Source organism: Balaenoptera acutorostrata, chromosome 3 (assembly GCF_949987535.1).
Source record: "Balaenoptera acutorostrata chromosome 3, mBalAcu1.1, whole genome shotgun sequence".
NCBI lineage: Eukaryota > Metazoa > Chordata > Mammalia > Artiodactyla > Balaenopteridae > Balaenoptera > Balaenoptera acutorostrata.
Genome location: NC_080066.1, coordinates 31,879,191 through 31,891,682, shown reverse-complemented (window position 1 = coordinate 31,891,682; position 12,492 = coordinate 31,879,191). Strand labels below are relative to the sequence as shown.

General features: G+C 43.4%; 1 protein-coding gene across 3 annotated transcripts in view; it reads right to left on the bottom strand.

The window, feature by feature from the left end:
- ENTREP2 (endosomal transmembrane epsin interactor 2) overlaps positions 1–12,492 on the bottom strand; it is a 424,923-nt gene that overhangs the window by 65,452 nt on the left and 346,979 nt on the right. For 2 of the 3 annotated variants that reach the window (XM_057544109.1, XM_057544111.1), the window contains exon 4: positions 3,038–3,172. The exons of the other annotated variant lie outside the window; for it this stretch is intronic. In XM_057544109.1, coding sequence (XP_057400092.1) covers positions 3,038–3,172 — 135 coding nt within the window. The remainder of the gene's footprint in view (positions 1–3,037; positions 3,173–12,492) is intronic. 3 annotated transcript variants of the gene reach the window in all.

Below are 12,492 nucleotides of genomic sequence, written 5' to 3'. Positions count from 1 at the left end.
TTAGTTATTTAAGGAACCTCCATACTGTTCTCCATAGTGGCTGCACCAACTTACATCCCCACCAGCAGTGTAGGAGGGTTCCCTTTTCTCCACACCCTCTCTAGCACTTATTATGTATAGACTTTTTGATGATGGCCATTCTGACTGATATGAGGTGATACCTCATTGTAGTTTTGATTTGCATTTCTCTAATGATTAGTGATGTTGAGCATCTTTTCATGTGCTTTTTGGCCACCTGTACGTCTTCTTTGGAGAAATGTGTATTTAGATCTTCTGCCCAGTTTTCGATGGGGTTGTTTGTTTTTTGATATTGAGCTGCATGAGCTGTGTGTATATTTTGGAAATTAATCCCTTGTTGGTCGCTTCGTTTGCAAACTGCTGCTCTTCCCACCTCAGTCATAAATCCTACCTCCTCTTGGCCTCACGCCACCAGTGCTACCTCTACTTATGTTTTGGAAACAAATTCATTGAGAAGTTTGGTGCAGTCTTTCTTTTCCTTCAACTCTTACCATTGTCCCAGGCAACGCAAACATCCATGGGGATGAGCCATTCAACGAGGCTCCCAGCTTGGCTGGAACATCTTCAGTGTCCTTCACTCCATTCCATTCAAGCCACCCCATCCCTCATGGCCTTCTCGTCAGGGCACCAGAACAGTGGACGAGGGTGGACAGCTCCCCCAGGCCAGACTGCATTCTTGGAGGGAGCATTGTTGACCCCACACCATCCTCACTGTTCAAGCCAAAGTCACCTCCTCAGGGGCTGGAGGGGCCCCCTGAGTGCAGGGTTAGGAACTCCAGGCCTTGGGGGAGCAGGCCAGATACCTACAATCCATCCACCGGGGAGAGGGGTGTGGCCTGATCACTTCACAACATCTGCACACCCAGGCAGTCCGCAGCACTGCAAGATGCCCCGGGGGTGTGCCAGCTTCTTCCGGGGGGTAGGGGTTGCACTGTCATTATAATGACTTATTGTCTTGTGACGTTTTTTAAATAGGGAAAGAAACGGTGCCCGGGCTGAGCAGATGACTTAGGAGTAGGCAGAATGGAATCAGAGTGAGCATGGCTGACGCTGGGGGATGACTCTGAGCATCCCCAGGAGCTATTAAGATAGAAGCCGTGGCCATGCTCAACGTGAGATAGCAAGGAACGCCTTGTAACCAAGAGCATGGGCCCTTGATTGCTGCCTTCTGGCTTCCTCCAACCCCCTGGATCTGTCACTCTGGTGGGCTGCTGGGACCAATGAGCGGGGACCATCCTCCCTGTGAAACAGGGAGGTGCTGGGGGCCTCAGGCGCATCCTCTATCTCTGCAGCCACTGCTCGTTTGCCAGCCAGCTTCCCAGGGCACTGGAGTTCACAGGGAGCTCCCCAGACCTGCTGGTTCACCACTGCCAGCATTTGAAATGACACCCATGGAGGACCAACCACAGGCCCCCGTTCCAGACGGCAACACTGCCCTCCGTTCTCCCAGGTGCCAGGGTGGCTCTCTGGAGCCTCCAGATCCCCACATACTGCATCCCTTACACACATATGTACTACAGGGCTCCCTGTATACTGTAAATACCATTTTACCACCCACCAAGGGCTGCTTGGACCATAGCTGCAGCTTTCAAAAAATGTTTAGCAGTTTAGTTTCAGGGAAAAGAGAAGAATCGGGTTCATTGTTCATACTTGTTTTTAAGCGGCCAATTTTGATTTTCAGGAGTAGGAAAAACTTGTAGGAAGAAAAAGAAAGAAGTGATATAAACAATTTTCCATGTCATTAAAGAAAAATCAGATGCTGTACATAAGAATAGATTGCCATGGGAGACTATAAAATTTCTTGCTCCAAATATCTTTAAAAAGGCAAAATAAGTACCCATCTGTTCCCTGATAATGTACTAGCAAAAATGTTGGCTCAGCCATAAAAAAGAACAAAATAATGCCATTTGCAGCAACATGGATGGACCTAGAGATTATCATACTAAGTGAAATAAGTCAGAAAGACAAATATCATATGATATCACTTATATGTGGAATCTAAAATATGACACAGATGAACCTATCTACAAAACAGAAACAGACTCACAGGCATAGAGAACAGACTGGTGGTTGCCTAGGGGGAGGGGGGTGGGAGAGGGAAGGATTGGGAGTTTGGGGTTATCAGAGGCTAACCCTAAACTCCCAATCCTTATATATAGGATGGATATCCTATATATTATATATAGGATGGATAAACAACAAGGTCCTACTGTATAGCACAGAGAACTATATCCAATTTCCTGGGATAAACCATAATGGAAAAGAATATAAAAAAAGAATGTATGTATAACTGAGTCACTTTGCTGTACAGTAGTAATTAACACAACATTGTAAATCAACTATACTTCAATTAGAAAAATGTTGGAGGGACTTCCCTGGTGGCACAGTGGTCGAGCATCCGCCTGCCAGTGCAGGGGACACAGGTTTGAGCCCTGGTCCAGGAAGATCCCAGATGCCGCGAAGCAACTAAGCCCATGAGCCACAACTACTGAGCCTGAGCTCTAGAGCCCACGCACCACAGCTACTGAGCCCGCGAGCCACAACTACTGAAGCCCGTGCGCCTAGAGCCCGAGCTCCGCAACATGAGAAGCCACCACAGTGAGAAGCTCACGCACCGCAACAAAGAGTAGCCTCCACTCGCAGCAACTAGAGAAAGCCCGCGTGCAGCTACAAAGACCCAGCGCAGCCGAAAATAAATAAATTTCTTAAAAAATGTTGGAAGAGCAGTAGCACGCATCACATCCACATCTGCAACAACCTCTTTCAACCATTCAGCCCTGCTTCACAGATGTGGGAGTCAGAGAGTGAAATGGTGGAAATGGAAAACCCAGAAAGTGAAACCTTTAAAGTGGAAATCTCTAATGGTTTAAAACGCTCTCTGGAAAGATACTCCCTGTTGCATGTGACCCAGCTGGATGAACTAAGAACTGAAAGGAATGCAGTTAATAAAACCTTCCTACGAGATGTCGAGACGTCGCAAGGATGGGATGGGAGGCGGAAGCAGCGGAGCCTGGGTCACCTTCAAGGTCAGCCGCACGGTGTTGCAGTCCTCCTGCAGCGGGTTCAGCTTCAGCGTCTCTCCGAGGTTGCTGCAGCCCGACGACTGATGCTGCATCTCACAGCAGACACACACCTCGACGCTGTCGAACTTAATCTAGACAGGGGTACACAGAGCTCACGGTTAAAACCGGGCACGTGCTTGAGCTACACACACGCTTAAGAACACAATGTGACAAGCATCCCATCTCGTTTTCTTTAAATAATAAAGCCAAGATGATTTTTTTAATAGACAAAAGACATCAGAAACACTATTAGGAATTATTTAAAATTTCTATTTTAAAAGCAGTTAATAAAAAAATAAATTTGAAGAAACCTAAGCTATAAAGTTACAGAAAATTACATGAAGTTGAGCATGGAGACATTATCACATGTCTGTGATAACACACATTCTGTTCCCACGGTCAGCAGCTCCTGTCTCTCTTCATGGCTTAGCAAACTCCTACTCATCCGTCAAGACCCAACTCCAGCACCATCCCTGAGGCCTTGTCTGGTTTCCCTCTCGGGAGCTGCTTGCTTCTCCCCTGCTGGAGACTCACTTTTTCAGCAGCAGTGACTCGTGTCTGTGTGCCCCCAAGGGCAGCTGCCACATCTTAACCATTACAATGTTCACAATGCCCAGGAGGTGTGGGCCTTCAATAAGGGCTGAATGAATAAAAACGTCTGGGAAAATTAAAATCTATGGAAAGAAAAAATGCAGTTCAAGTGTTTTTAAAAGCCTGGACCCCAGGAGGAGAGCCACAGAGCACACCTGAGCCTGACCTGCAGCTTGAAGTGGACCTGCCCTGGCCTGGCTGCAGAAATAAGAGAGGACTCACTGCACTGCACACACACACAGTTGTCCCCACCCATCTCCAGTCTTGGTTGGGCTGTCACACACGCACCCAACTGTTCATAGCCTCGGGCTTCTGGAAAAGTGAACTAAAAGAGGGACAGCCATAGGTCAAGGGCATCGTCCATGGCCAAATTTTCATCTATTTTAAACCTCTAGATAGTTTATCCTTTACCTATTTTATGCCTCATCTTTGCTCTTTTCATTCAGTCTTCTTAAATAATTTATGATTTATGTATCTGAATCACTACACGTTTGAGTGAGTTGGGGGGGACCTCGTGTGTCCAGGATTGCTCGTTAGTGATTCTCCAAATCTGCGCGTGGGCCTCGGGGGCAGGGCTGGAGGCAGGGGAAGGAGGGCAGTGTCCGCACAAACCACTGTCCCCCGCCACGGCCGCCCACCTACGGCAGGAGGGGCTGCGAAACCTGCCTTTAGAGATGCTCACGTTTTTAGAGATGTCTCCAGGCTCCAGGGCTGAAGCCCGGCTAAAGCAGCCATAACAACACCCCCATACAACACTCCGGGAGATGGTACAGCCCACACCTGACCCCGCACCCAACCCTGGGGGTCCACAGGGCCCACTGCCCACCAGTGTCAGGGCCGCTGCTGGTAGAGAGGCATGGGCCAGACCAAGGGGAATGGCCATGGCTCTCTGGCCACTGAAATCTCCACGGTCATGTCATTGGCAACGTTTATTTCTGGTCCCAAGAAACTGGAAAAGAAGGGTTATGATTCTCGAGGCCAAGTTTTAAAAGGTAACGAGGGAAAAGGTAAAACTGCTAAAAGGTAAAACAAAGGTTAAAAAAAAGGGTCAAAGCACCCCAAGTGCCCCTGCCCATCGGGGGTTCTGAAGTCCCCAGCCTTGGGTGCCGGGTGGACCCTGGCTGTCAGAGCTGGCCATGTGCTCAGGGAGAGGGCCACTCTGCCTCGGAGCATCCTGGACCTGAGGGGGATGGGAGGGGAGCAGGGGCGGCACCACCCAGGAGGGAGGCAGGAGGGAGGCTGGTGGACAGGCTCCCTCCTGGTCAAACTCTGCCCAGGCTCCCCCGAGCCCTCTTCCCCACAAGGCCTTGACCACGGCCTATAAAGGCCTGAACACACAAACATGCTCTAACAGATCAAGGCAACATCCCTACAGGACTTGATCCCCCCATAAGTGCCTGCCTGAGAAAGCCCAAGGCCGCCAGGAGAACTGGCTGCTTTTTCCAGCCTCGGAAGAGGGCCCATGTCCCAGACTCTGTGGGAGGGAAGCCTGTCTCTGGTGACTGCCAGCAGCTGGCACAGACAGCGGGCATCTTCGCATGGACCCTGCTAACCCGTTGTGATTTTCCACTTCTGACTCTACTGAGGCCCCACTCCCCCCCACCCCCACTCCCTCATCCTTCCTTTAACACACCTGGTCACCTCTGTGCAAACTGAAGTCAAGTTCAAGCACACACTCGACTCTCCTCCCAACTGCCACATTCTACTTCTAATGAAAACCTGTCCTCACCACTTTGAGGTACAGCTCTGTTCATCTTTGACAAGGCCCAGCTCTGGGGAGCTGAGGCTACCGATTCCCCCCTGAGGCAGCCCAGGGCACGGGCCTCTTCTTGGCCTTCTCCCGAGGTGTCTTACACACCCGCCCTCAGCCCACTGTTTAAGGCACTGAGATTTACAACAAGAGTGAACGGGAAACAAAATTGCTGAAATCTGAAAATTCCTGTGTGGAACTTTATTTCTGGTCCTCTTTGCTAGAAAATATTTATTCTGGAATTGGAGGCCTAACTATGTAAAATTTCTAGGGGTTGATTTATCTCTTGTCTGAAGCAGGAGTAAGACAGTATGGGGAGGGGCTGGCTATGGGGGCAGAGATGGTATTGGAGTGACAGGGAACCATGGGCTCCCAGTAGCCTGCAGAGCCTGGGGACAGCTGTGAGATGGATGAGAACATTTCAGAGGCCAGGTTGTGTGCACGACTTTCACTCCCTCCTGTATAACGTCAGCGTGCTCTATACAGGCAGTGATGTGGTTTCCAATACCCACATGTTTACCCAAACTACCTTTGCCTGAACAATAGAGAGATGGAGGCAGAAAACCATACAAACAGATGGAGAGATATACCCTGTTCTTGGATTGGAAGAATCAACATTGTGAAAATGACTATACTACCCAAGACAGTCTACAGATTCAATGCAATCCCTACAAATTACCAATGGCATTTTTCACAGAACTAGAACAAAAAATTTTTTTAATTTGTATGGAAACACAAATGACCCCAAATAGCAAGAACAATCTTGAGAAAGAAAAACGGATGTGGAAGAATCAGGCTCCCTGACTTCAGACTATACTACAAAGCTACAGTCATCAAAACAGTATGGTACTGGCACAAAAGCAGGAATACAAATCAATGAAATAGGATAGAAAGCCCAGAAATAAACCCACGCACCTATGGTCAATTAATCTACGACAAAGGAGGCAAGAATATACAATGGAGAAAAGACAGTCTCTTCCATAAGTGGTGCTGGGAAAACTGGACAGCTACATGTAAAAGAATGAAATTAGAACACTCTCTAACACCATACACAAAAATAAACTCAAAATGGATTAAAGACCTAAATGTAAAATCAGATACTATAAACCTCCTAGAGGAAAACATAGGCAGAACACTCTTTGACATAAATCGTAGCAATATTTTTTGGATCCATCTCCTAGAGTAATGGAAATAAAAACAAAAATAAACAAATAGGACCTAATTAAATATATATGTTCTTTAAAGCATTTTTATCATGGATTATTAAATGAATACATGAAGGTCCAAACAATAAAACTATGAGAAGGTAAGATAAGAGAATATCCTCATGACCCTGGGATAGGGAAACACTTCTTAAACATGGCTCAAAATGTGTTAAGAATGAACAAATGACTCATGTGTTTGACTATTTGTAATTAAAATTTTTTCATCAAACAATACCCATAAGAGAGTAAAAATAGGAGGAGATTTTGCATCACATGTAAGTGACAGATGACTTATATACAAAACAAACAAAAAGCTCTGTCTTAAATATTCAGAAAAAGACAAACGACCCCTATGAAACATGCCATATTGAGCCCCACCACAATAGTACTCTGAGAAACAGAAATCAAAATAAAGTGAGATGTCATTACATCCCCATCAGAATCGCTAAAACTGAAGAATAATGACAATAGACAATACCAAGTGAGGATAAGGATGTGAAGCAACAGGAACGCATACACTTCTGTGGGGTGTGAATTGAGACAGCAATGTTGGAAAACAGTTTGGCATTATCTACTTAAGTTAAAGATTGTGCCTCAATCTAACATAATACCCAACAGATATTTCCATCCTAGGACTATATTCAACAGATATGCATGCAATGGTTACAAAAAACATGTACTGGAAAGTTCATAGCAACATTACTTAAAACAGTTTCACACAGGAAAGAGCTCAATGTCCATCAAAAGCAGAATGGATGAATAAACTGTTTTATATTCATACCATGCAATATTATAAAGCAATGAACATGAATACAGCAACATGCCACACAAGTATACCGCACAGCATGTTGAGCACAGGAAGCCAGATACAAAAGAAATACTTCTACTGAGATGAAGTTCAAAAAACCAGAAAAATTAAACTATAGTGTTCAGAGATGCATGCATAGCTGGTACAATTGTTTAAAAAATTAAAGATGTGAATATCATAAAAATTAGCATAGTGATTATCTTTGGGGGGTTGGAGAGGCAGTGAACTGGGAGTACATAAGGAGGGCTTTGGGATGCTGGGGATGCTTTATTTCTAGACTTCAGTGGAGGTCACATGGTTATTTAACTCTTGATAAATTGCTAAGCTACATATTTTTGTTTTGTGCACTTTCCTATATGTGTTTTGTATTTCTCAATAGAAAAAGTTAAAAATGGATGGGCTTGCTTGAAAGTAAATGAAATGTAAAACTTAAATTAGGAAAAGAATGAAAACAAAATAATAGAAAACAGAAAAAAAGAAATTTAACAAACGTAAAAAGTGAAACTAATGGAATAGAAATACGGGTATTAGGACGAATAAAGCCTAATGATGATTCTTGAACAGACCAAAAAAAAAATAATAATAATGCAAATCCTTGGTAGGATTGATTTTTTAAAAAGAAAGCCAAAGTAAACAACAATAGGAATGAGAAAGGAGATTTAACTATAAATATAGTAGAGATTAAAAGAATATGGGCAGCTCTACAGCCATAAATTTGAAAATCTAGAGGACATGGATAATTTCTTAGCAAAATAAAACTATGATACTGAGTCCATAAGATGCAGTAAACCTAAAGATCAATAACCATAAGAGATTGGAAAGTCCAATATGGCATTTCAGGCTGAGTTCACTCTGACCTTTAATGAAAAGATAATTCCTACCTTTCAAAACAATTTCAGACCAAGAGACAAGGAAGAAAACACCACAGTTACCTTATAAAGCTAGCATAACCTTACCAGCAATTCTGAAAAGGAAAAACAAAAGCTCCGCATCCCCACTAACAAACCAAAATGCCAATTTCTCCTTTCAATAAAAAAAAAAAACCCACAAATGTTCTAAGCAAAAAACTGGCTAATTGAATCCAATGCTATATTAAAGGAATTATATTCCATGGCTGTATTAAAAAGTAATCTTGAATGAGAACTATACAACCCAAGTCAAAATGCCTTAAACAAGAAAGGGAATTTATAGATTAATAAAACCAAAACCAAAGTGTCCAAGGTTCGGAACTCAGGCATGGTGGCAGCCAGGTACTGAAATGGTCTCAGTGCTGTCTTTCTCAGTCTCTGGCTACACTTTCCCTAGGGTTGGCTCTGTACTCAGAAAGCATCTCCTGAAAATATGTCCAGAACCTGGAAGCTTAGCAGCCTCATTGGTCAATGTGTGCATTCTGATTGCTGCAGCCCCAGGCCTGGCTGGCCACATAGCACAAGGGAGAAGTAAAACTTTGTTCTGTTAAACATTATGTATTTACTTGTTTCCAAAGCCTAGGTTACCCTGAAAAATACCCAAGGTTCATTTTAGAAACAGAATTCTAGAACAGTAGTAAATCTATTAAGGAAATTTGTTCCATCAACAAATCAAAAGAGAAAAATCATGCGATCCTATAAATAAATATCATAAGACCACTGCATAAAATTTAGCAGGCGTTCATAATAAAAAGTATAAGTCAATTAAGAATATGAGAAAACGACTTAAACCTGACAAGGCTTTTATCAAGCAAATATCAAAAGCAAACATCATTTGAACCAGAGAAATACTGGAGGCAATTCCACTAAGATCAGGAATGAGACAGTTATCCACACCCATGACCACAATTCTACACAATTGTTTTAGAAACTCTAGCTAATTTAATAAAATAAGAAAATACTGTAAGCTGTGTAAATATTAGAGAAGATGGAATTATCTTTCTTCTCAAATGTGGTTGAATATCTAAAAGAATCTAAGAGACTATACTAAAAATGATGGGAATTAAAGAGTATTTGTTACATTAGTTATAATAAATATGACACTAGTAACAACCAATTAAAAAAATACTAGTAACAACCAATTAAAAATTTTAAAAACCAATGAAAAAATATACTAGTAACAACCAATTAAAAAAAGAAAAAAATATTCTATTCAAAGTAATAACAAATACAAGATACTTAGAAATTAAACACGGCAATTTAATGACCTATGTGAAGCTATGTATAAAATGCTATTAAATGGCAAAAACTCAGGTACAGGAGATGTGGGTCATTTTATCTGGCTGCCCGCTACCACTGAGCCCTCCTCCCAGTTTGAGGAATCTCTTCGTTATGTCTTCCACTTTTCCCAGAAAGGCTTCCCCAGGCGGCCCTGCAGCGAGAGAGCAGGCAGACGCCCCAGGCTCCCCCCATGGGACATGACAAGCCTGCAGGAGACTCTAGGTGGCAGCTTGGGATGCAAAGAGGCTTGCACTGAACCGGCTCCACTCTGGCCCTGCAAGTAGCAGACATGTGCTGCTTCCAGAAGGGCAGGAGCTGGGGTTCTGGGGGCAGCGTCCAGAGCCCACAGTCAGCGGGGTCAGCCACAAGCCCAGGGGTGATGACAGGGTCCCCCTTACAGCAAGCAGTTCCTTGGTGTGATTTTGGACATCACTCCTTTCCTGGCTTTGTAGTCCCCAAACTTGATTTCTGGCTATTCTGGAGACTCTGAGCTATTGAGGGTCCTATAATAATTCCTTCAGAAGGAAAATAGCTCAAGTTGGTTTCTTCACAACTTAGAACCCGGACTGATACACACAGCCTGAATCCACGGAGGGCACAATCGGCTCCTAAGTAGAAATCTGTGACGTCCTGAAAATGCTGGTCCTTCCCAGGGATGCACAGGTGCGCTGGTACCCAAGCGGAGTCCCAGTGGAGTGGATAGTACTGGGCAAAAGTATTTTAAAGACTATTCGGAATAATAAATGTGCAAGAATTATCCCCCCACACTGGAAAAGAATGATAGGAGGAGTGGATGCCTTAACAGACATTAAGTTAATTATCCAGATGCTATTATCAAAACACTAAGGTAACAGCTTAAAAATAGACTAAGAGTTCGATGAGATAGAATAGTTTCAGAAATTATACAGGAATCCAGTATATGAGAAGCATTTCAGTGCAGTAGGAGAAGATAGTTTGCTAATAAAGGGTGATGGCATAATAGGCTATTCATCTACAGTTGTCTCAAAAACATAAAAAGATAAATTTTTTTTTGTTTTTATTAACGTAGAGTTGATTTACATTACGTTAATTTCTGTTGTACAGCAAAGTGACTCAGTTATACATATATATTCTTTTCCATTATGGTTTATCACAGGATATTGAATATAGTTTCCAGTGCTATACAGTAGGACCTTGTTGTTTATCCATCCTATATATAATAGCTTGCATCTGCTAACCCCAAACTCCCAATCCATTCCTCCCCCGGCCCCCTCCCACCTGGCAACCACCAGTCTGTTATCTATGAGTCTGTTTTGTTGATATGCTCATTTGTGCTCTATTTTAGATTCCACATATAAGTGATATCATATGATATTGTCTTTCTCCTTCTGACTTATTTCACTTAGTAAGATAATCTCTAGGTCCATCCATATTGCTGCAAATGGCATTATTTCATTCTTTTTTATGGCTAATATTCCGTTGTATATATGTACCACTGTATATATATATATATATATCTTCTTTATCCATTCATTTGTCGATGGACATTTAGGTTGTTTCCATGTCTTGGCTATTGTAAACAGTGTTGCTATGAATACTGGGGTACATATATCTCTTCGAATTATAGTTTTGTCTGGATATATGCCCAGGAGTGGGATTGCTGGATCATATGGCAACTCTCTTTTTAGTTTTTTGAGGACCCTCCATACTGTTCTCCATAGTGGCTTCACCAATTTACATTCCCACCAACAGTGTAGGAGGGTTCCCTTTTCTCCACACCCTCTCCAGCATTTATTATTCGTAGACTTTTTGATGATAGCCATTCTGACAGGTGTTAGATGATACCTCATTGTAGTTTTGATTAGCATTTCTCTAATAACTAGTGACGTTGAGAATCTTTTCATGTGCCTGTTGGCCATCTGTATGTCTTTAAAGATATAATATATTTGACTGAGCATCTAAATTAAAACAATAAAAATACAGGAATACATAAAAGAATGGTTGCAGAAACATGGATGTGTGGAGTCCTTTGAAAAGCAAATCAAGAGTCTCAGAATCTGTGAAGTCTCAAAACAAAAGACAGACCAGGACAAAGCATGGGGGACAACTGGCCAATGAGGCCTAGGGCCGAACAGCCAGAACACACACGTTTCCCAATGAGGCCACCAAGCTTCTAGGCTGTGGGTCTGGAGCTCCTGGATATATTTTCAGGATATGGGCAAAGAGTTACTATCCCTAACAGCATTAGGAATGAGAAAGGGGACATAAATACGAGAGCAGGGGGGATTAAAAACAAGAAGAAAATGCTGGGACTAACTGTGCCAGTAAACTTGAATATCTAGAAAAAATACAGGTGACCCTTGAACAATGAGGGGGTTAGGGGTGACGACCTCTGTGCAGCCCCAAATCCGTGTATAACTTTATGGTCGTCACCCCCGATTTAACCAAACCTGGATCCAGTAGTGCTGCAGGTCGCATCCATGGAAAAAAATCTGTGTGTGAGTGTGGACCCGCACAGTTCAAACCTGTGTTGTTCAAGGGTCCACTGTAGATGGTTTTCTATGAAATAATCAATTAATAAAATCGGCACATGTAGAAAAAAAGAACAGGTTTATGAAAACACGAGAAGGGTGTACACCATGGAAGAATCTTGCAAGGCAGCAGTCGAGGCCATCTAGGTGGCCTGAAATATGTGCCATCTCCTTCAGATGCTCAGCTGGGTGGAGGTCCCTCGTTTCCCCCACCCATCGGTGACTCTGATAAAGATTCCAAGTCCTGGGACTTCCCTGGCGGTCCAGTGGTTAAGACTCCGAGCTTCCAGTGCAGGGGGTGCGGGTTCGATTCCTGGTCAGGGAACTAGGATCCCGCATGCTGCGTGGCGTGGCAAAAA